The 23,450-nt window shown below is 40.2% G+C and overlaps 1 protein-coding gene across 4 annotated transcripts in view; it reads right to left on the bottom strand.

Annotated features, from left to right (window-relative positions):
• Window positions 1–23,450, bottom strand: part of PALLD (palladin, cytoskeletal associated protein) — a 393,658-nt gene that overhangs the window by 187,803 nt on the left and 182,405 nt on the right. For all 4 annotated transcript variants that reach the window (XM_059697670.1, XM_059697669.1, XM_059697672.1 and 1 more), the window contains exons 8-9: window positions 10,619–10,738; window positions 8,077–8,419 (exon numbers count right to left, since the gene is read on the bottom strand). In XM_059697670.1, coding sequence (XP_059553653.1) covers window positions 8,077–8,419; window positions 10,619–10,738 — 463 coding nt within the window. The remainder of the gene's footprint in view (window positions 1–8,076; window positions 8,420–10,618; window positions 10,739–23,450) is intronic.

Below are 23,450 nucleotides of genomic sequence, written 5' to 3' on the forward strand. Positions count from 1 at the left end.
AATGACTTGATAGTAACTAGCATTTGCTTTCCTCCCATTAACTTTGGCCACCATCCATGGTAATGTTCCCTTTAACGTCTTGACTTCATGGTTCCTTGACCACTTCCTCTATTCCTGTGACCTCAGCTTCCACCTAAACTGTCCACTCAAACAGATATATTAAGTTCTTTCATCACTTGTAAGGAGTTCTGTCTTTAGATCCTGAACTTTAAGAGTCCTCACTTTGATCACCTACTAGTACTGTTCCCCTTTCATATTTTTCTATCTCACACTCTCTCTAGTCATTTACCTTGTTGTTATAACTTCCATTTTTTTGACCCTTTCCATTTTCTTGAGTCCTATGTCTTTTCTCCTTAAATCCTAATCTGGCTTACTCTGCTTTCCTCTCTGACCCTACACACTGCTTGGATGCTGATTTCAGTGATACTTCTCACCATCAACAAATTAAATATTATAGCATTTCCATCTTGCCAGTACTGCCAACTCTATAGGCACTTTATGTCTCTCTTCAGAGTGCTGATCATGGCTAAAATAAAGTCCTGAACCCATGTTCATTCACTGACTCGAAAATGAATTTTCACTCTAATTTCAAATGGGCTCTCATTATTGCTAGAAAATGCATTCCTTTCTGTTTTTATTTTTAATTTTTATAATTTCTCACATTTCTCTTCAGCCTTTTTCACTTCTTAATCTCACAGTTACAACTATTCTTCCTCCTAAGGTCCATGCCTTTATCACATAATTTACGGATACTATTATTTAAATCAGAACTTCAATTTTCCTTCACCACATCTTTTCTCCTTCAACACAGTTTCTAAGGGAAAGCTGTCATCCTTTCTGTGGAAGGCCTTGTACAGATTATACATTAAACATTGCTCTGGCTTTAAAATGAAAAATTACCTTACTGATATCACTTTCGTCCTAACACCTGAGATGGGAAATTGGAGAAATGGGAGTTTGGGTTGGTGGGGGTGGAGGAATGTTAAAAGAGAATATTTGTGTTGAAACACAGTCATTTTGAAGTACAGGGCATTTTTCTGGGGAGGGCTTTCTAGCATGGGTTCCAAAAACCCAGATGGAGTCCTGAAGACATTGGCTTCCAGGATAAGAGAGGGGCTCTGAGAGAGAAGGTGAGAGCACTCTGCTTCCAACTGTGCTCAAAATGGAGTTTGTTGACTATTATTTTGAGCAGGGAGCATCCATGATGAGGAGCAGGGTGAGCTGAGGTTCTACAGAGGAGGGGGAAGAGAGAGGATCAAACGTATTTATTTATTTTAAAATAATAGTTTGTAATCATAAAACTGATAATCATTATTGATGAAAAGCAGTACTGGTTAACAAGAAAATATAATCTGCTCAACATTCTGCCACTCAGAGACCACAGGTAATATTTTGGTGTATTTCCTTCTAAATGTCTAATACTCATTTTAGTTGGTTAAAGCCTTTTATTGCTTTTTCCATAAAATTAGCATTAAGCTGCATATATCATTTTGTCTCAAGCATTTTTTCTGCTTGACACAAAATTGTTTATGTTTTGCCATCCTATTCATAGCATTACCTCTGAGGACATTATTCAAATGTGGCTCCATCTTCTTTCTGAGCTGAGCCCCTCGTCCCTTAAAAATAAAAGGTTCCCAGCAGAGATTACTTTTTTCAACTTATTTTGTAATCACCACAGGAGCTCTCATACTTATTTAGGCAAAATGGGGTGGAAATGTGGAAGAAATATTGAATCATCATGTATACTTTCATGGACAGCACCAAGTATTTGAGATGTACCTACGGTATCTCTTTTGGATGGCTGAGTACTACTTTGAGGGTACACAGGGTATCTGCAAATATTTCCAACTATACCTTAGACACCACATGAAACTATTAACCATAAACATAAGGACTTGACCTTCTTCTGGAAATGTAATTAAAACATTATATTCACCAAGAGACTAGCATAGCCAAGCACTGTTATCCTAATAACTAAGAATGTGACACTGTGACAGAGCCAATATTTACATGAAAGAAAGCATGAGGAAAAACACATCAAAATGTTATTTCTTAGTTAAAGGTTTCATACTTCAGGAAGTTCCTTGATTGGACTTTCCAGTTCAGGGAGGGGTGGTGTTCAAAGGGATCCAACACCAACACCGTTAATGCAAAGCCATCATCGTGTTATATTTATGAAGAGCCCATATCCGCACAGCCAGGGGCTTCAGAATGAAGACCATGAATGTTCCCACATCCCCCTGGCTCCATAGTTTACACTTTCACTGCTATTATATTGCTTTGTTATTTGACTAGACTCAGCAGATAACAAAAATCATTTAATGAGAAATGGGAGTGGATGCCTAAGTTTTTGAATCAAAAGCAAAATGGCGTATCTTCCAAACATTAAATTGGGAAGACAAGACAATTGGATTGCACTGAATCTAATTTAGGAATTGGTCATTCTTCTACAAAATCTGTGTGAGGTTAAAATGTATGCAGAATTTTATGTGTATAGTCTTTCCACAATGATCTTAGAGGACACTGGATTATAAATGATTCCAAGGTAATGCTTTTGTCTTGTTCACCTCTGTGTCTCCAGAACCCCGCATTACCCAACACTTGTGGATGCTCCACTAACAGTGAGGGAATAAACAGCGTGCTAGCTTTTTAAATACATTTACACACATTTAAAGACCTCTTTACAATTGCTTAATGATGACATCTCTTTGACCTTTGTTACTTATTTTGCTCCAAATTGTTTGACTTATCATCTTTTTGCCCTTGTGCTTGTGTGTTTAAATCTACCAGGTAAGGTTTTTACTAGAACAGAACCCAGGAAACCATTTGTATTCTAATGTCAAACAGTAATATAGTGAAATCTTGAACCCTAACTAGCAGAGGTTAAAGGACGGAAAAATGTTCCACTTTCTAAGTTACACTGACCAAGCCACACACTGGAGCACGAGCGGCGTCCAACATAAACAGGACAGGAAGGGAGTAGCACAGAAGCTCTCAGCCCTTCATCAAAAGTCTGGCATCTGAGGGGGGTGTTAACATGTCAAGTACACACACCTTGAAATAGTTTGATTGTACTGTGGCCAACTGACATTGCAAGTACATACTAGAGAGTGAAAATGTCCTCCTACCTAGACCTTCCAAATGTCTCATTTTCTCCATTATGTGTTCACACAAGATGTTAATCAAATGAGAACAGAGGAGAAATGAGGAAGGAGCCGAAAGGGTTCCCACACTAAGTAACTTGGTTGGACAAAGTTTTCTACTATAATTCTATCCCAAAGGATTCTGACCCCCGCCCTTCTTTTTAAAAGTTAATTTTATTGGGGATGACATTGAGTAAGAGGCTCATATAAACTTCAGGTGCAGGTTTCTATGTCACGAGATCTCTATATTGCACTATGCCCACCACCCAAAGTCAAATCTTCCTCTGTCTCCATATTTTAGGCCCACTTCACCCCCCACACTCTCATGGGATTCTTACTTAATTCTTTCATATTCGTTTTGTTTAAGAGCTAAATAATGTCGGTTTTAAAAGTATTGTAAAGTGGGAAAACTGTGGGGTTGGTGAGGTATCTGTGGGAGGTCTTTCTCTCCCTCCTTCCTGATCTGCTCTTGCTTCATTCATTCTAAAATGCTTTTGAGCATTCCTCTGTCAGGCCCTGATCTAGGTCCTGGTGAAAGGGCAGTGAAAACAACAGCCACGGCCCCTACTCTCAAAAAGCTTTCATTACAATAGTGGGGAAAACAATACGCAAACCGACAAGCAGGTAATAAGAAACTCTGAAAAGTAATGACAGGCCACGTGGTGATGAAAGAGGCCGATTTACTGGAGAATGGCTGGGTGGCTGCTTTAGATTGGGTGGTCAGGGATGATGGTGCCATTAAGCTGAGAGTTGAAAGCAAGGAGGAGGCAGCCATTAGTAGCAGAACATTCCAAGGAGTAGAACATTCCCAGCAAGGGAACAGCTTGTGCTTCAATGTGTGTCGAGGAGCATGGAGGAAACCATAAAGAACTTCCAAATACGGCAAGCATGGCCCAGCTAAGTCACTGATACGGAGAGGGATACAGGCTGCTAGTTCCTTCTCTTCTGTCTCTTAAACACATCACCTCTTGCTCCCCCAAGAGCAGAGCAAGAACACGTCTCTGATTTTGCACAAGGAATTATTATTGTGCTTATGATCGTTTATTACGATGAAGATGTAGCTTTATTTTGTCAGTCCAGAAGTGGACTGAGTGACATATAAAATCCTTAGTACCTTAGTGTGAATGAGCTGATAGGAATTAAGAAAAGCAGGGACGTTGTTTCCTATTCACACACTGAGGCCTAAAAAAAAAAAAAAATTCTTTGGAACCTTCAGGTATGATTTGTAGAGAGTGGGAGGCATCAGACTTATTTGGGGCACTCCAAACAAGGAAAATAATATAACAGATCGTTCACAAGTTGGGTTTATGTTTGTTTAGGTCTCTTTTTCTCTGATGAGAAATCTGATTGAAGTACCTGTTGCTTCTATTCTCTGTACTGTAATAGAAGATTATGAGTGTCAGTCATATACATAACCCGTATTTATGAATTTTTCCCCCCTGTGCAGTGTATAAGGGCACTTCTGGTCCCACAGCAAGTGGCAAGGCATTCCACACACACCATGATAATAAAGAAGGGAGTGGAAGACCTCAGACCAAAGCACTAAAGTGCCCAAAGAAGGTGGCTTGAAAGAGGAGAAGCAGTAAGAGTTAACTTTTTCTTTAATTACTCCTGTATTGTTTAAATTGCTACATCAAGATGCATTTTACTTTGTAATGAAAAAAAAAGCCAATAAAGTACTATAATTCATAAGAAAAATTTAAAATTAATATACTTAATACTTATCAAATGGCCCCCATGTCCTCATGTTTGACTATACTCGAGGGGCAGTATCAGGGACAAAGACACTTGGAGATGCAGGAACCAAAGTAGATGCCTCCTCAACACTGAGCCAGGAACTCAGCCTCAGGGTAGGCATGACAGACCCCACTGGAGTCTGGGAGGGTTACAGGCCATTGGTGAAGATTTCTATTGGATAATAGAAGATCAGGGCTAGACCTTGTGAGAAGAATTCATGACATTTTTATCTTTTCATTTCAGTCTGATTTTTTTCCTTTGTTTTCAGTATTGGAGCGATTTGAGAGAAAAAAATGCAAAGTATTTTCTTTCTAAAAATGATCTTTTTTGCCTGGCCAGCATGGCTCCGTGGTTGAGGGTCAACCTATGAACCAGGAGGTCACAGTTCGATTCCTGGTTGGGGCACATGTCCAAGTTGTGGGCTCAATCCCCAGTGTGGGGCAAGCGGGAGGCAGCAAATCAATGATTCACTCTCATCACTGGTGTTTCTATCTCTCTTCCTTTTCCTTCCTCTCTGAAATCAATAAAAATATATTTTTAAAATATGTAAAAAAATGAAAATGATCAATTTTCAGAAATCTGAGAAACCACAACCATTTTCAGTTAAGTTATTGTGAGAATAAATATTTTAATACCTATTATTTGCCCCCTCCTCATTGTTTCCTATTTGTCTGATTACAACTGATTCGGATGAATAAAATGTCATAAATTCTCCTGTTAGGAAGAGGAATAAAATCATAGGCTAATGAGAAAAGATTAGAGCAATCCAAAGTTTTTCATGGCCAACCATAAAAAGCAAAATCTAATTTCCCCCCAATGTATAAAAAGAAATAAAAAGATGTGTGATTACCAATAACTTAGATGCTATTCTAAATTAATGGCAGATGTCATTCAACAACATTCCTCTATCAATGGATACAACTGTTAAAACAATGAACAACACTTTTCAGAAAAGACCGTGTTAATAGAGAAAGGAGTGAAAGGCTTCAGCCCAAAGCAATAAAGTCAGTCACCAAAGAGGGTGGCTTGGAAGAGGAGAAGCAGTGAGAGTGAGTTATTCTGTATTATTTGTCACATCAAGATGCATTTACTTTGTACTGAAAACAAAAGCCAATAAAGTACTATAATTCATAAGAAAAATTTAAATTAATATATATTTTCAAATGTCATCACCTATGATTTTCTATCAAGTAAATGGCAGGCATACAATATGAAAATCGCTAAGTGTGTGCTCTAAGGATATACTTAAACACCTAAAGATTTTTTAAAAAAGAAAACAGTGGTAAAAACTGGTACCAGTAAATGCTATTTCCAAGCTACCAGGTTTGTGATTAGGTGCCCTGCCTTTCTCTATACAGATCTTGAACACTAAAGTCTATTTTTCCTGTATCTTATTTTATATTAAAAATCTGACTAATAGGCAAATTATGATGTCACTCTTCAAACTTGTGCTTAAGCTACTCATCCTCTTAATAACCACAGAATTGTTGTCTGTGTTTTGCAGACATGTCCCCGCCCCCACCAGGCGTACTCACATCACCATAAAGCAGAGCTAAAAGCTGAGCAGCTGATGAAACTCCTGAGATAAGAAGGCAGAAATGCCTGTTAACAGCTCTTCCACTGCTCTCCTGTGATTCACATCTAATTTATGACAGCCATTACCATGGACACAGGTCACTTAATCAAGAGCACAGTCAAGTCCCAGCCATTAAGCAACACCCACCCTTCCTCCCCCTCACCTTCCCTCCCCTCCTCTCCCCCTCCCACCCGGGGAGGAGCAGGTCCCCTTGTTTCATTAAAAGCATTAGAAATACATATTCAAAATGCAAAGATAAAAGGGGTCAGCCGTGGCAATTAATTTTATGGGTTTGAAGCTATAGAGTGTGGTATCTCTTTTAAGGCTACCGCATTTGACCTCGTTTTACCTGTTCAGCGTCTCAACAGAGATGGAGCACAGGTATTAAATGTTCACCTGGCACCTTTCACACGACGGTATACAAACCTAGTAGCCCCACTGCCTGAAAACCGAGCCTGGACGGCATACAGGCTTAAGGGCAGGGTGGTCATGGACCGATTTTTGAAACTGCAACACGAGATTGCCCAGAAGTTCATTTTTATAAAATTGTCTGCCCATTTGTTAACCTAAGGTGTTCATTTGACTGATTTATTTCATTAGTATAATCATGTTCATGAAATCACTTGGTAAACAATTACGCAATGTACAGATTATATAGGCTATTCCAACATGTGAGCCGATGACAAAGAAAAGAGAGTAGACTACAGAGAAACAACTCCTATCCCCTAAAGTCATCTTTCCTGCCCCAAACCAAAAACATCAGCCATCATGGGGAAATCTAAGGGGCTTTCCTAGATCCCGGCACATTCATTCCCGAGGAAATGTGACCTCGTCGAGTATGTATGCATTTTATATGACGCTGACATTTCCACTGACCTCTGTCAGGGCAGTAACTCAGGATCTGTTATGCTACGATAGAACCTTTGGAGGTAATTGATTTCTGTCTCTCTCTGACACTGTAAGGGCTCCATTCATAACAACTCTCTGCTGTGGAGTGCCAATGGAAACAGCTCCCGCAAGGTTTATCGTCCTAAGAAAATAGTGGAAATCAAATGTGAAGCTGGTATTCATGGAAATTCCAAAGCCTCGGAGGTCGTGTTGTGAAGGGCGCTCTTCTTCCTGACCAGCCGGCTGTCCCTGGTGTCATTCCCCTCCCGGGTTCTGTACAATGAATTTCCCATCCTCAGCCCCTCGTCTTCCTGTGCTCATCTATATCAGATTTCCTTACCGATTCTTACATTGAAAACATTTGGAAATGCCGTTCACAGAGAGCTCAAAGCAGGTCCCCTTGCCCATCACCTCCGGGGAGCGGCTACGTCCTTGCTGTACAATGGAAGGCCACACGGAACACAGATATTTTCACAGCTGGAACCAGTTATAGCTTTTTAGCAAAGGGCAGAGGTCACCAAGCTCCTCATGTACCTTCTTTATTTTTAGGTATCTTTTGTATTTTTTTTTCAAAGACCCCACTTGGTAGCAAAGCCCCATCAGGCAGAGACAGCTGGCCTGCAGAAGGGGCAACGTGCCACCAACTTGAGTCCAGGCAAAGAGTTTTCACTGACCAGAGAGGCGATTTAGCGGCGGTAAGGGAAGTGTTGCGAAACATGCAGAAATACTCACAGTTTCGGCTTGGCAAGCAGAGGTGGAGGCTCCTTCGTGGGTGAAAGCAGGACAGCTGGTGTTGGGGGAGATTTATTACCGTTCGCTTTGCCATTAATCAGTCCGTTGACTCCGTGGCTGGGGTGCACTCCGTTCGTTTCCCTCTCGGCAGGACTGAATTGCATTTGAAGGGCTGCCATGCCGCGGCCTAACTCCGGGCTGTTCACCTGCTGGATCTCGGCTGGTTTCTTTGGAGCCAACTCAAAGGGATTGGTTTCCAAGATCGGAGGGGGAGGCGGGAAGTGCTGGAAGTGATCACTGTTGGATTCACCCGTGGAGTCATAGCTACAGTCCTCGGTGTTGGCTGAGGAAGGGGAAAGAGAGGGAACAAATAATACGATGCTACTAACTCAACAGTTACATTCACACTGTTATGGATGGTCTGAGGATCCCTCGGACCCTGGTGTCGCAGGAGAGGTAGCTGTGCGGCTGGCATCTGATGCAGAAGCGAAGCCAGCTGGAGGGCTTGGTTCGCCCTAGCTTGTTTGGGCGACTGCTAGTGTTTCATTTCCTGAATGAGCCCACAAGTGGGGAAAGCAGCTACCTATTCATTTCAAGCCAGAGCTAAAGACAGAACTTCGTTTAAAAATGACAACAGACACAGTATCAACTAATAATGCTTTGTCTTCTCACATCTCAGCCACAGATCCGGCTGAACATCCTATCTGAGCTTTACTAATATTAGCTCAAGCCCTAAGGTTTTATGGGATAAGCAATGAATAGGGAGGGATTCATTCAACTGCAAGTTAAGTAAAGCTCTGAGTCTAAGGGAAATGTCTTATGACCTCATAGATAATTTTTTTCCAGTTAGATGATTGCCACAGCCATAACTCAACTTCCACCCCCATTTTTTTTCTTTACTCTCAATAAACTGAATATGTTTTGAGGTAAGATCATGTCTTCTGTGGATTTCTCGCTTTGCCCTGAGCCCAGCAGAGCTCCTGGAATGTACTCAAAAGTGCTTACCGAGGTGAAGGGAGGAGAGCTCAGCAGTATTTGTTTATTATGCTTGGCCTACCTTCCCCCGATAAAAATGCCAAGTTTTGCCAGCAGACTTTGAGAGTCCGGAGTTTGGGCCCTACTCTTGGAGACTGCACAATGGCCATCTGATGGGACAGTCCTCAAGCCAACCAGAATCAAAACACTGGGCTCTTCCCCGCTTGTAGCTCCGACCATGCACACTTACAGCACTCATTCAATCAACCGTTCCCCCATTAAGGTGAGCCTTTTCCTTCCTTTCTCTCTTCCTTTCCTTCTTTCTCTCTCTCTTCCCTCTCTTCCTACCTTTCTTTTTTCTTTAGTCATTCCATTTTATTAAAACGTTACTGTATCTTTTAAAAAAATCTTTATTGTTGAGAGTATTACATATGTCCCCTCATTTTTTCTTTTTTTAGCTTTCAATTCCCTCTCAGGAGCCTTTATTTTAAAGATGATGCTCAACCGTTGTTGACAGAACTGGGTGCCACAACTCAGGGCAGAGAGGGGATTTTCGACACTCTGGGGAAGCTATCTTGAGGCACATCAGCTCTGCCTGAGCATCCACAGTTCTTAAGATGAAGACAAATAACAATTCCCACGCTAAGCTCCCTGACCCAGTCTTGGTTGGGCCTCTGCTGCCCCCTAGCACCAAGTTCCCACTCTTCCAAAGAAATCAAAGTGCGATTCCGCTGCTCTCTCCATGTCTCTCTCATCCAGCCAACAACCCCATTTACTGATTCCCTGTTATGTGCACTATGTGTCAGGCCTGGTCAAAGATATATTGTAACATTTGCTGTAAAATAAATAATAGAGACGAGGCAATAAAAATAAACTAAGGTATAGCATATTAATAATAGCAGAAAAGAGCAAGCTAAAGTTAAAACAAAAGCTGTTTCATGTTGCCTTTGCTAGTGGTAAATTTGAGAGTTTAAAAAATATCCAGGCATTTTTGAATATTGGTTTTGATAGTATATTGCTGTAGTTTTTCATATCATAGTTATATTTCACTGTCAGTGAAATTTGATATCTAAGATCTTACAGTTTCTCCAAATTCCATCAGGTATATTTTGTACTACTTTTTCAGAAGTTTCAAACGTGGGTTCAACCTGAATTTTTCTGAACATAAAGCTCCTCTCCTGTGTTGACGCTGCTCAAAACAGTGACAGCATCTCCCATGCCCAGGTGGCCTTCTGATGTGAGCATGAGTCTGGGTTAGCATGAAGCATGTTAGGAAACCAGCTCCATCGCTTCCAAGACCAAGACTGCATGGGTGATTTACAAAAATAGCTCCATGGGTGTTCAGCTGCTCCATCATCATTATCTTTTTGTTTTTCATCTCCACTTTCACTCCCCTTCCCCCAAAGCCTTTTGTTTGCTGATGAAACACTGCCCTTCAGGATAACTCCTGGAGTGGCAGCACGCATTCCCAATGGCTGGGCACTCCTCCTGGGACAGTTCTCTCCCTTGTGGCAAGCCACACTGAGGGCTGGGGACAGAACCCTGTCATTTCTTACTCCTCACATACCTGCGGTGACCACCAGCTGGGCAGTGCTGGTTACTGAGCCGAAGTCATTTCTTGCCGAGCAGGTAAAGACCCCTGCATCTTCAGGGAAAGTCTCAGCGATGACGAGGGTACAGATCTCCTCTGGAAGGGAACAAGAAGACAGAACACACCTCAGCAGAGTGACACTGTGAAGTCATTTGGAAGAAGCCAGGCTCTCTGCCTTTCATGAACAAGCAAATTAGATAATGGTTACTGAAGAATTGCTTGACCGAAGAGTTCACAATAGACTCTCATTACATTCGATTTCTCAGCTTAGCCTAGTGGCAAAGCCTTGGAGTCAGACCCATTCTTCGTGATTTCAGACAAGATCAGCTTTGGTTTCCTCATCTATAAAATGGGGATAAGATATACCCAAAGGGGTATCTGTTCAGATGAAACGAGATGTTTGCGAAGTGTGAGCCTCTGCACTTCACATGTGGAAGATGCTCAGGAGCTGCCAGCTCCATCCTCCTCCTCCCTAGTCATTTGTATGTGGGAGTTCTTCCTACTACAGCGTAGCTGACTCTCACTTCTGCTCAAAAGAAAAGCAATTAGTGGGGGAAATCAAGCTTCTTTGACATGATGACAAGGGGATGGGGGGCATAATATGTAAATGACCTGTAGACAATTATTCTGGAAGCTACTGGTACACAGTGTGGCTATGTTATGCAGCTTGAAAAGCCCAGCCTCTGGAACCAGTTGCCAGGGCTTGAGTAAGGGACCTGCCACACATCTTGCCTTTGTGGCTTTAGCCAACCTCCCCAGACGTCAATGTTCTACCTACTTTGTAGGGTTTGTAATTAGTCATGACTCAAAATTAACTATCACAGGGTTACTGTGAGAGTTGATGATGACGACCATGACAACAGCTCACAGCTACGTAGCCCTTATTAGGCACTAGGTATTGTCACCATTCTAAACAGAGATTAATTTGGCTTTAATTCTCATGTCAACCTTATGAGTTATACTTATTATTATCCCCTTTTATAGACTGAAAAATGAAGCCCATTTAGGTGAATTTGCCCAGTGTCATATAGGCAATGTGGTAAAATCAGAATTTGAACCAAGTGAGGCTCCAGACTCCACACTCCTAACAACTATCTACCTATTCTTGTGATATGAAATACATTGTGTCTACAACACTGCCTGGACATAGCAAATGCTTTGTAGCCAGTAAATGCGAGCTGTTACCATTATAAAAACCCAGACCTAGAATTTATTAACTATTTTAAATTGAATTATTATCTATATCTATATATATAAAAGGCTAAGTGACTGACTGTATGTCTGTCCAATCATCTGACTGACCAACCGGCCGGTACATATGATGCGCCCCGGCAATTTAAAAATAAACATTGACTTGCGCATGCGCAATACATATAAAGCTCTAACTGGAGCCAATCGTACACATGTGTTTCGATCTGTCATTGTTGATTGTGAATTATATCTATTGATAATATTAAAAATATATTTAAAGGTGTGATTCTTTGTCCTAAAAATGAGCACGTTCATAAATTAAATGAAGAACTTTTGGATATACTCAATGGAGATTTTCACACCTATTTGAGTGATGATTCCATCGATTCAACGGATGATGCTGAAAAGGGAAAATTTCCCATCAAATTTCTTAATAGTATTACTCCTTCGGGAATACGGTGTCATAAATTAAAATTGAAAGTAGGTGCAATCATCATGCTACTGAGAAATCTTAATAGTAAATGGGGTCTTTGTAAAGGTACTAGATTTATTATCAAAAGATTGCGATCTAACAGAATAGAAGCTCAAGTATTAACAGGATCTGCAGAAGGAGAGGTTGTTCTGATTCCGAGAATTGATTTGTCCCCGTCTGACACTGGCCTCCCATTTAAATTAATTTGAAGACAGTTTCCCATGATGCCAGCATTTGTGATGACTATTAATAAATCACAAAGACAAACTCTAGACAGAGTAGGAATATTCCTACCTGAACCCGTTTTTGGACATAGTCAGTTATATGTTGCTTTCTCTTGAGTTTGAAGAACATGTGACATTAAAGTTAAAGTTGTAAATACTTCATCTCAAGGGAAATTAGTCAAGCACTCTGAAAGTGTTTTTACTCTTAATGTGGATACAGGGAGATATTAGAATAAGTTTAATAAATTTATCAGTCATTGTTTTTACCAATGTTGTTTTTATATCATGTTTTTGCTGTTTTTATATCATGTCTTTGTTATATCATGTTGTTATTGTTTATTTATTAATCAATTTGTATATTATTTTCATATACATTTTACAAATTTTCTTTTATCTCTGACACTTCTATTATAGAGAAAGGGCGAATAGCAATATTAAAATATTTCTTCGAATTAACTTCCTTTCAATGTGCATGAATCTGTGCACCGGGCCACTAGTAGTAAAATAAAAATGATTATGCCGGTAAATGTCCTCATTTAACATCATCTAAAGGTGGAGACTTCACGTGAAAAAATGCGTAACGAAATCGATTTCACCATAGGCTAACTGATATAAGAGTTAAGTTTCTATGGCATATTTTTATTTGTTGAATATATTTATTTTTTATAGAGAGGAAGGAAGAGGGATAGTTAGAAACATCGATGAGAGAGAAACATCGATCAGCTGCCTCCTGCACACCCCCTACTGGGGATGTGCCTGCAACCAAGGTACATGCCCCTGACCGGAATCGAACCTGGGACCCTTCAGTCCGCAGGCCGACGCTCTATCCACTGAGCCAAACCGGTTATGGCATCTATGGCATATTTTTAAATACAAAAACATCACCATCTTCTAAATCAAGACCCAAAACACTTCTAATATTAAACACTGAAATGTGAGCTATACATACATTTAAGAAAGATGAAGAAAAACAAGTAAGATCATTATTTTCTAACCTACTTACTCCAGTGTGGGTCAAGGCTGGCAGAGCCTCTCCCAGCAACTCAGGGAACCAGATAGGAGCCCACCCTGGACAGGATGCCCATCCATCACAGGGCACTCACACCCACGCACACACTCACTCAGACTGGGACAATGGAGATTGGCCAATTCATGTCACGTGCACATCTTTGGGATGTGGGAGAAAACTAGAGTCCCCGGAAAACCCCCACAAAACAATAAACTTCTTATATGAAGTGTATGCTACTATTTTGTATTCTACTTTAAAATAATGGTGCTTACCATCCACTTGCATGAGTCCCTATAGGATCGAGCACAGTCCCTGGCTCAATAGATATCAGTAAATCTAGGTACTAGGCATAGTCAGACAAGGGTTTTTCTGAATATGAAAACACTAATTCATAAAGATATCTGCATCCCTATGTTCATTGTAGCACTGTTTCCAATAGCCAAGACACAGAAACAACTTAAGTGTCCACAGGCAAATGAAAGGATAATGAAGATGTGGTGCATATATACAATGGAATATGACTCTGCCATAAAAAAGATGAAATACTGCCATTTGCAGTAACATGGATCTTGAGAGAATGTATGCTAAGTGACATAAGTCAGACAGAAAAAGAACAAAAGCCACATAATTTTACTTATGTGGAATATAAAACAAAAAAGGCAACAAATAAACAAAACAAACAAGAAACTCATAGGTACAGAAAACAGAATGGTAGTTAACAGAGAGGAAGAGGGGTGGGGGGAAGGGTGGGCAAGAGGAGTTGGGGGAGGGTAACAGGGTTCAAACGTATGTTAACAGAAGTAATCTAATCTTTGGGGGTTGAGCATGCAATAGAGTTCACACATTTTGAATTAAAATATTGCACACCTGAAATTTATAAAATGTTATTAACCAATATTACCCTAGTAAATTTAATTTTAAAAAAGGAAAAAAGGATTTTCAGGTAAACATCTGGCAGGTACTAATAATACATTTAAAATACACAATTATTATTTGATTTAAAGGTTACTAAAAAGAAGGAAAACAATGGAATTACAGAGCATGAGGTAATATATATATTTTTAACTACTCTATACACAGTTCTTGGCTTTCCAATTGAAGAAGAAGATAAAAGTGTGAAAATAATTCAAGTTGGACCTGCTCATAAGATTAATCATTTGGAAAGTGAGATGTATCTGGAAAGTTACAAGAGAGTGGAAAATTTTACATTGAATGCCTAAGGTTACAGAATGAGTTAAAAGTATACTTAGCCAGAGAAGGGTACATAAAACTTAGATTAGTAAAGGATCTTAGAGATTGACTAGCCTAAATCCCTCATTTCCTCAGGTGATGTCAAAATAATTCTCACAAGGTCTCGGCTAATTAACGTCAAAGCCAAAATGCTGAGGTAGGCATCCAGCCTCCCACAAGTACGCTCTTTGCTTCCTTGTCTAGGACACAGGAACCCAATGTGAAATGAGGTAATGAGACATTTATCATGGGAAACAAGGAGTTTCCTGAATCTGAACATTTAATTACTCTCACTATCCAAATAATTCACTGGAAATTCATCTGTACAAGGAGATGATGGGCTCTGTGTCCGCCAAGATACAAGACACATCGGCGTAGGATATAAGCCAAAGTGCATTGGAAAGTGGAGAAGCTGATATTTGAAGAAATGAACAACCCAATCTTATTATATTTTTTTTTGGGGGGTGGGGGTGGGGAACCCTCACATATTCACTAGCCTCTGAAAGATGGGCTTCAGGCAGAGGTAGGTCACCCTTGTTTCCTCTTAGCAGATGATGCTGGGAGCTGTGAAGCCTCCCAGCTCTCAGCATCACCTCCGAGCTTCCTGCCCAGGCAGCCGCTGCCTCCAGCCCCACTCCATCCATCTTCCCAGGTTTTGGTGCCCTTAGGGAGGTCTTCTCTCACCTATTTACACCTCAAAAGGCAGAGTTTCTGGAGACACTGAGCAAAATACCTAATGCCAGTTCAATGCCTGCGAATGCTTTCATTGTAAAGATAGACATGCCTCTGTGTCTTGAAACCTGTGTTTGAAAACAAGAAAACTCTTCAGGGGTAACACAAAGCAGTTTTGGAGTGAGGATCTTGACAATGCGTAGAGTTCTTTCTTATATTTTTCATAATTTTGTGATTTTTTTAGTTATGCTGTTTTAAGAAAACCTAAATTTGTATATATAGTTCCCCTTCTAATCCAGAGGACCCCTTTGAGAATGAAATTTTATGATCCTTCCCATTTGTCCATGACTTTGAAGATGAATGCAAAACCCTTAATATGGCCATAAAGCCCTAAATGATCAGGCCCTGTCTCATGCTAGGTTCCTTCTGTGCTGCTCACCTTCTTTTGTTCTGAGCTCTGGACTCACTGGGCCAACCCTGGAGAAGCCACATTCCTTTGAGTTTTTTTTTTTTAATTTCTCTTTATTGTTGAAAGTATTATAGATGTCCCCTTCCCCCTTGCCTCCCATTGACCCCCTCCTCCCCGGTCCTACTCCCTCACTGGGTCTTCACTATTGGCTGCGTCCATGGGTTATACATATATGCAAATAAGTTCTTTGTTTAATCTCTTTCAGCCCCCTCCCTCTGAGATGGTTAGTTTGTTGGTGGCTTACATGTCTCTGGACCTATTTTGTTTGTCAGTTTATTTTGTTCATTAGATTCCACATATGAGTGAGATCATGTAATAGTTGTCTTTCCCTGGCTGGCTTATTTCACTTAGCGTTACACTCTCTAGGTCCATCCACACTGTCTCAAAGGGCAAGAGAGCCTTCTTTTCACAGCTGTATAGTTTTCCATTGTGTAAATGCACCACTTTTTTTTTTATCCACTCATAAGCTCTCCTCCCAAAGCACTTAACACTCTCTTACTCAGCCTCACATTTCCACCTAAACATTACCTTCTCAGAATTCTTTTTTGGTTAGACTTGGTCACATCCACCAAGGATGGCAGTTTCCTTGGAGACATCTATCACAACTATAACTAAATAATTTGTTGTGTAATAGTTCCTGATTCCTTGACTAGAGTGTAACCTCTGTGAAAGCAGAAAGCATTTGTTTTGTGTCTGGATATACTCTCAGCTCCCCATAAATATTTTTTAATAACGTATGGATAAAATTTAGATGGGGGCGGGGGGCTGAATAATTTGTTTTACAAAATGTTTTCTAAAGACATTCTCAATAAGACTGATTTTCCTACAAGCTTCTTTTGTGTTTCAAATGTGATTAAACAAATTTCACTTCATATGAATTTTCAGGAAATTGCATAAAAGAAGGTATGCATAAGAATAGAATTAATGACCAACTGAATATCTAGAGGTTACAAACTTACAGAACAAAATAGGGAAAAATTAACACATTTCGTGCCGCTCAGGAGTTTTCTCGTGTTTCATGCGCCATCTGTTAAGGACCGCTCACGAGTGTTCTCGTTTTTCACGCCCATGGAAAAAGGAGCGAATCTAGATACTTATGTAAATTTTGTTTGGTTCCTCTTCATAGAGGAAAATGTTTTACGCAGTACCATACGTTAAAAAAGTACTGGGAACTTTAATTGTTTAATTCTTTTTGTAAATAAAAATGTTATAATTATTGAAAAACAACACTTAAAGTGCATTATGATGATTTAAATAACGTGCAGTTTGCCCAAAAACATGCGGTCCCTGGCGCATGTCTTAGAGATTTCTATGCGGTACGCAATGTGTTAAAAAGCACTGAGATGTTCTTGGTATGATCTCCACGCACTGCTATGTCTAAATGATTTTTAGCAGAAAACGTTTTAATCCAATGTCCCCGAAGGTTGTTTAGCTTTCTTCTTTTGGAAAATGTCTTCCAAAAGTGACAATAGGCTCACATTGTGTTGCTAGAAAGGAGCATCACAGCTTGTATGGTTCTGACATTATGAACGTGAAGAAAGCCAGAAGGAAATGAGATGAGCCAGGCTGCAATATTGCATTTTCATCTGGTAGCATCTTACTTAGACAAAGGCCTCCACCACATCTGTAAAGTACATTTGGTGAGGAGTGGAAATCAGGAAATGACTGCTTATATCAAATAAAGGGGGTTAGAAGCTTACGTATTTGCACTAAAAGAACTGCCTCTAGTTTAAATGGAAAACTTAAATTAATAATGATGGTAATTATGATCCATTTTAATTCAATTTTCCCAAGTGAAAGATTTTTATCTGCGGGGAGATAATAAATTACTAAGTTGGAAACTATTGTTGCTGGTGATAAATTCTGTTTTATTCATAGTTACCTAAAAATTACTTAATCACATCAATATCTCCCAGAAGTCAACCCTGAATTTCATTCAAGTCCTTGGGCATACTAAACACCTGGTTAAATACTACAAAACTATTTTGCTTGCAGACACTCATAAGAAGATGAGGCAGCAAGGATATTACTAGGTCCCCTGGGTAATAAAGGGGCATTTTCATAAATCCCTTCCTTCACAGCTTTTTCTGTGGGGGTGGGAGGACCAGCCTAACTAAAGAGAAACCCAGCTTTTACTTCTAAATCACATGGTTTGGCTAACACCATGATAACATAGAACTCTGAGCTAAAATCAACAAGATGAAATTCCGTGTGATTAAATGCAAGGCTTGTATAAAGTTTTATAAAGGGTTTTAAAAAAGTTGTGAACTGTATCATATATAGAGAAACATATTGAAAATGTACAGTTTAAGGAATAGCCATGAAATGAGCCCCTGTGGACTCATCAAGCCTAAGAAATAAGGTATTACCAATACTTTAGGAATTCCCTGTATGCCTCCCCAAGTACATCTTTCTTCTTCTTTTTTAAATCCTCACCCGAAGATAGGGAGGGAAGGAGGGGGGGAAAAGACGAGGGTGGGAGGGAGGAAGGGGACGAGAGAAAGAGAGAAATCAATGTCAGAAACGTTGATTGGTTGTCTCCCATATGCACCCCAACTAGGGATCGAACCTGCAACCTAGGGATCGAACCTGCAACCTAAGTATGTACCCTGACCAGGAATCAAACCAGAAACCTTTCGGCTTATGTAACAACGCTCCAACCAAGTCACACTGGCCAGGGCCCTTCTCCTTCTGAGATCATCATCCCTTTGATTTTCTTTATGTGTTTCCCACATATGTATATGTCCTTCAAAAATGTGTTTTAAAAAATGAAATATTTTAATTCCACAAACTTAAACAAAAAAAGAGTAACAGGCACAAATCTTGTTGTATAACGAAAAGGCAAACTTTTCCCTGTTAGAAAAAAGTGCCCAGGAACTATCTGAGGGCATAAACTGGCTTCAACTTCCCTGTGAGTTTACAAAAGCCCCAAAGAGGTCATCACTGGGAAATATTCAGGCTAGGTGGGGACATCTGGCAAGGCCAAGAGTGGGCAGGAGTTGGTGGAGTGGGTGTCTCCATACTTTGTTTTTAACTTCCAGACCTCAGCACCATTCAAATCAGAACATGTAGCAGGGCTGCTCTCAGCTGATCAAGGAGGCAGTGTATGGAGGAGAAAGCAGGGCAGGCCAAGCAGAGGCAAGAATTTGGGTCAGGCATACCACCCTCCCATTTTGTCACAGGGCAAAAGATGGAGCAGTGGCAATGAGCTCTTAGTAATGAGAGTGGCCAGGTATCAGTCTCATGAGTCACACTGATCCAATCTGGACTTGTTCCCCATTCCTGACATACAGCTATTAGACTCTGGGGTTGCCTCTGACCTGCACTTGAGTTCCTGCTTCCTATCCCCACACCTTACTCTTTCTGGATGAATTCTCTTGCTGTGGTGAAGTACATCCTATGGGTTGTGGATGAAAATCTTAGAGACCTTGCAAGATTGAAAAATCGTGACTACATCTTCATATTAAATTAAAAGTTTGGCTGGGTACAGAATTCTTAATTAGAGGCAATTTTACTTCATAATTTGGAACGCTTTGCTTAATTGTCTCTTTGTGTTTAGTATAACTGCTGAGAAGTCTTAAGTCATTCTGATCTTGTTCGTCTATATGTGACTCAATGGTTATCCCTGGACACTAGTAGAATCATCTCCTTGTCGCTGAATTTCACAACAATGCACACTGCTGTGGATTTATTTCCATACATCCTGCACTCAGTGGGTCCTTTCAACCTGGAAACTGATATCCTTCAGTTTGTGGAAGTAAAATACAAATTTCATCGACATCTCTCCTCCTTTGTTCTCTCCTCCTGGATTCTCAACGACGCATGTCTAGTCTACCCAGTCAGTTCTCAGGTATCTCTAACGTTCTCACCTTTTCTCTTACTTCACTTCTGTTGACCTTTTTGGTTTACTCTGTGGAACAACTCCTCTACTTTTATTTCTGCTACCAACTTTACCATTCCAAGAACTTTTTGTTTTCCAAACGTTCCTTCCTCCTTCCTTTTTATTTTTACTTTTTGGATGCACTGATTTTCTTGTCTCTCTGAGGAGAGTGTTCATTTGTTTTTACATTTTCTTCTCTTTACAAGTCTGTTTTCTCAAAGTTTCTATTTAGGGGAGTTGCTTGTTTCTTCTGTATCATCTACAATAGAGATTTCTCCAGATGTCTTACATCTTTTCGGATCTGAGATGGCTGTGAGCAGCTTAGAAGCTCTGAGCACTAGAGAGAAACTTTGGCCTTCCCATTAGCATAATCTAGATGGTGTCTTCGCAGCAGAAACTCCCATACTATTATGTATAGATTTTTTTTTCTCTTGGGATGTTCAGATTGCCCAGAAAGGAGTCGTTCACTCTACCAGGAGAGTTCACAGGCCAGCCAGCCTCTAGAAGGGTATGTAGGAGGAAGATAGGAAGTACGAGCATTTAAAATTCTAAGTGTTTCTCCATTTTCTGCTGGTATACACTCACGTGGGCCTTTCTCGTCTCTCCCCAGAGATTTAACCAAAATTTCTTGGTCCATGGAATGCTAAGTATCTTGGTAACATTTTTGGGTGCTCCAAAGCAAATGATATACCTAACGGCTTCATTTGTTAAAAAGTTATCTCCAAAAAATTTAAGTATTTAGGTCTAAAAAAAAAAGGACACATAAATGTAAAGAAATGGGTTATTATCTTATTCCTAAATAACCAAAGCTACTTTCTAATGGATGTGTGCATCTGTTGCATTCTGCACAACCCTTCTCAGAATCAGAATGAACACAGCCAACATCATTTCATGTTCCACATTGATTTTCATGTGGTACTTACTTGTTACCACATACACATAAACTGTTACCTCAGCTTCACAAAGATATGATGTCATAGTAAAGAATGCAGAATGATCTAATGTTGAAACTCTGACTATTTTAAACTAGTAGTTATATCTATCGGAAGTTGAGTACCGCAACATTAAGGCACCTCCATCAGCTCAGTGTGGCACCCTGGGGTACCTTGTCACACAGTTTGGGACATAGAGTTTTTCTACAACCCACTGTTGTTTTACCCACCATCAGAACCTGGATTTGAATTATGTTCTTCACTATGTACAATCCACAGGAATCTCAACAAACACCCTCATCACTGTACTCCTGCAGCTCAGCACCTTAACACACTTAACAAGTGTAATCTACTTCACATTCTGAATCACAGAATCAAACGTGGGCTTGATGGCACGCGAGCCAGGATGATGGGTGGCACTGGTAGCAGGGATTCATATTGAAAGTAGGAGACACCATACTTTTATATGTATAATTCCCCAACCAGTAAGACACTTCTTTTGTGTTTTCAATTTGCTTGGTATTACACAATGCTATAAAAGTAACTCAATACAGTTTGTGGTTGTTTTCAGACAGCTGAGTAAGGGCCTGAGCATTAACAGCTGTCAAATGAGTCTCCTCTGCTCTCCGCCCACCCCACCCCCATTCCCACCAGACTAGTCTTTGAAGGATCCAATCAGTGAAAAGTCAGAATGTCAAAGAAGAAGCCCAGAGCAGGTAATATGACAAACGGATGTTGGTCTTAAGGAAGCTGACTTAGCTATTAATGCACAAAACAGTCTGAAAAGATTTGGTGATGCAAGCTGACTTCTGTCTAGACAGAGAAGGGGGTGTAAAACATATGAGACAGATACAACACAGTAGTGACAAGAAAAACCTGTTTCAGTTGCACAAATGTATAGGGAGGGAATTGGCTAGTTTCTTCTTTATCTAAATATCTAATCCCTAGTGGAGCTATATCTAGGTACTAGCGAATTTCAGTTTTATTTCTAGGGCTTTAAAACATCTTACACATAAATAAGAAATGGGAGGATAGTGAAGAGAAGAAAAAAAGAGATAAAAAGAATGAGGGAAATACAGAAAGAGAGGGAGGGAAGGATGAAGGGAGTGGGGAGAAAGAGAGAGGGGAGAGGAAGAGAGAGAGGGAGGGAGGGAAGAAAGGAAAGAGGGAGGGAGGAAGGAAGGAAAGGAAGGAGGGAAAGAGAAAGGGAGGGAGGGAGAGAGAGAGAGAGATTGACTGAACCCTAGCCAACAAGGAGAGAGCAAGAGTGAATATGTGAGAGGAAGAGAAGAGAGGGTAATAAAATCCAAATGCTTAAATATGTTCCTGAATTTCAAAGGCTATTCATGTTTTAGCATTTGGAAAACATCACTGACCTAGTCCTATAAAATTTATCTCTTGTCTCAGATGGAGTGTAGTCACGTCTGTTTTTCTCCTTTCCACGTAACAGTGGCTAAAAACTCAGCTATCAGGGAAGCCAGTTCCTACATATATTTTACATAGTTGAATAGTTCAGTGGTCTACTGGATATCACAGTCCATCAGGTCATTTAAGGAAAGTAAACGGTTCAATCTGTATTTTGTTTTTCCCTGACAAAGCCAAGGGTCAACTTCAAGGTCAAGGTAAGGAAAACATCTGGCTACTAGTCTTAAGAATCATGATCTTACCTAGTTGTGTCAGGCATGCCAAAACATTGTTTAAAGACAAATATGTTTCAACATTCGCTCGTCCTGAGGTTCTTACTCATGACAACTCACATAAATAGTGACTGGAACGGTCAATCATGTGGTTAAAGTATTTTTGCTGTTGTTTAAAAAATGTGATCATTGCCTGGCCGGTTTGGCTCAGTGGATGGAGCGTCGGCCTGCGGACTGAAGGGTCCCAGGTTCGATTCCGGTCAGGGGCATGTATCTTGGTTGCAGGCACATCCCCAGTAGGAGGTGTGCAGGAGGCAGCTGATCGATGTTTCTCTCTCATCGATGTTTCTAACTCTCTATCCCTCTCCCTTCCTCTCTGTAAAAAATAAATAAAATATATTTTTTAAAAAACGTGATCATGGATTTAGCACTACATGCCAGTTGCAGGGTTCCTGAAGCAGAGCATTTTAATGTTCCACTATGAAAAGGAAAGGAGCCATTCTAATTGTGTGTGGTAAATACAATGGTGGCGAAATTATCTAAGGTCAGGGTAAAGTAGTTCTTATACTTTTTTTACTGTATAGACAGATTTGCTTAAAATATTTTTCCTACCAAGAAACATTTGTTTTAAGCAAATACTATTATTGTGGTTGGAATGGAGGCGTCTGTTTTCTTAAATGCTTTCAGATCTAACAAAAGGGAAAATAAAAATAAGAAAATTCCATTAACAAGGGGAGGAGGAGCTGCTTTATACATTACTAGGACATGCAGTTTAACAGGAAGGTCTTCCATAGCCCTGAAACATAGCCATGTTTCACCAAAAGGCATTTCAGTAAGTTCTAGAGGTCATATTATTCCAGGAAGCTACTGACGACTAATTTCATCACACAATTCATGATCAAATCTATATTCTAGAAGCAAAACGTCAATCCACACCTGAAACAGGAGTGTATGTGGTATGAGGAAAGGGAGAACAGGTGGACGACGGGGGTGGTAGGGGATGCTTCTATTTCTCTCCATGCCCAAATTTACTCCTTCTTAGCCAATATATTGAGTGTTTTCAACTTTTAAACAAGTACATACTCAAAAACT

The sequence above is a fragment of the Myotis daubentonii genome, chromosome 5, assembly GCF_963259705.1.
Source record: "Myotis daubentonii chromosome 5, mMyoDau2.1, whole genome shotgun sequence".
NCBI lineage: Eukaryota > Metazoa > Chordata > Mammalia > Chiroptera > Vespertilionidae > Myotis > Myotis daubentonii.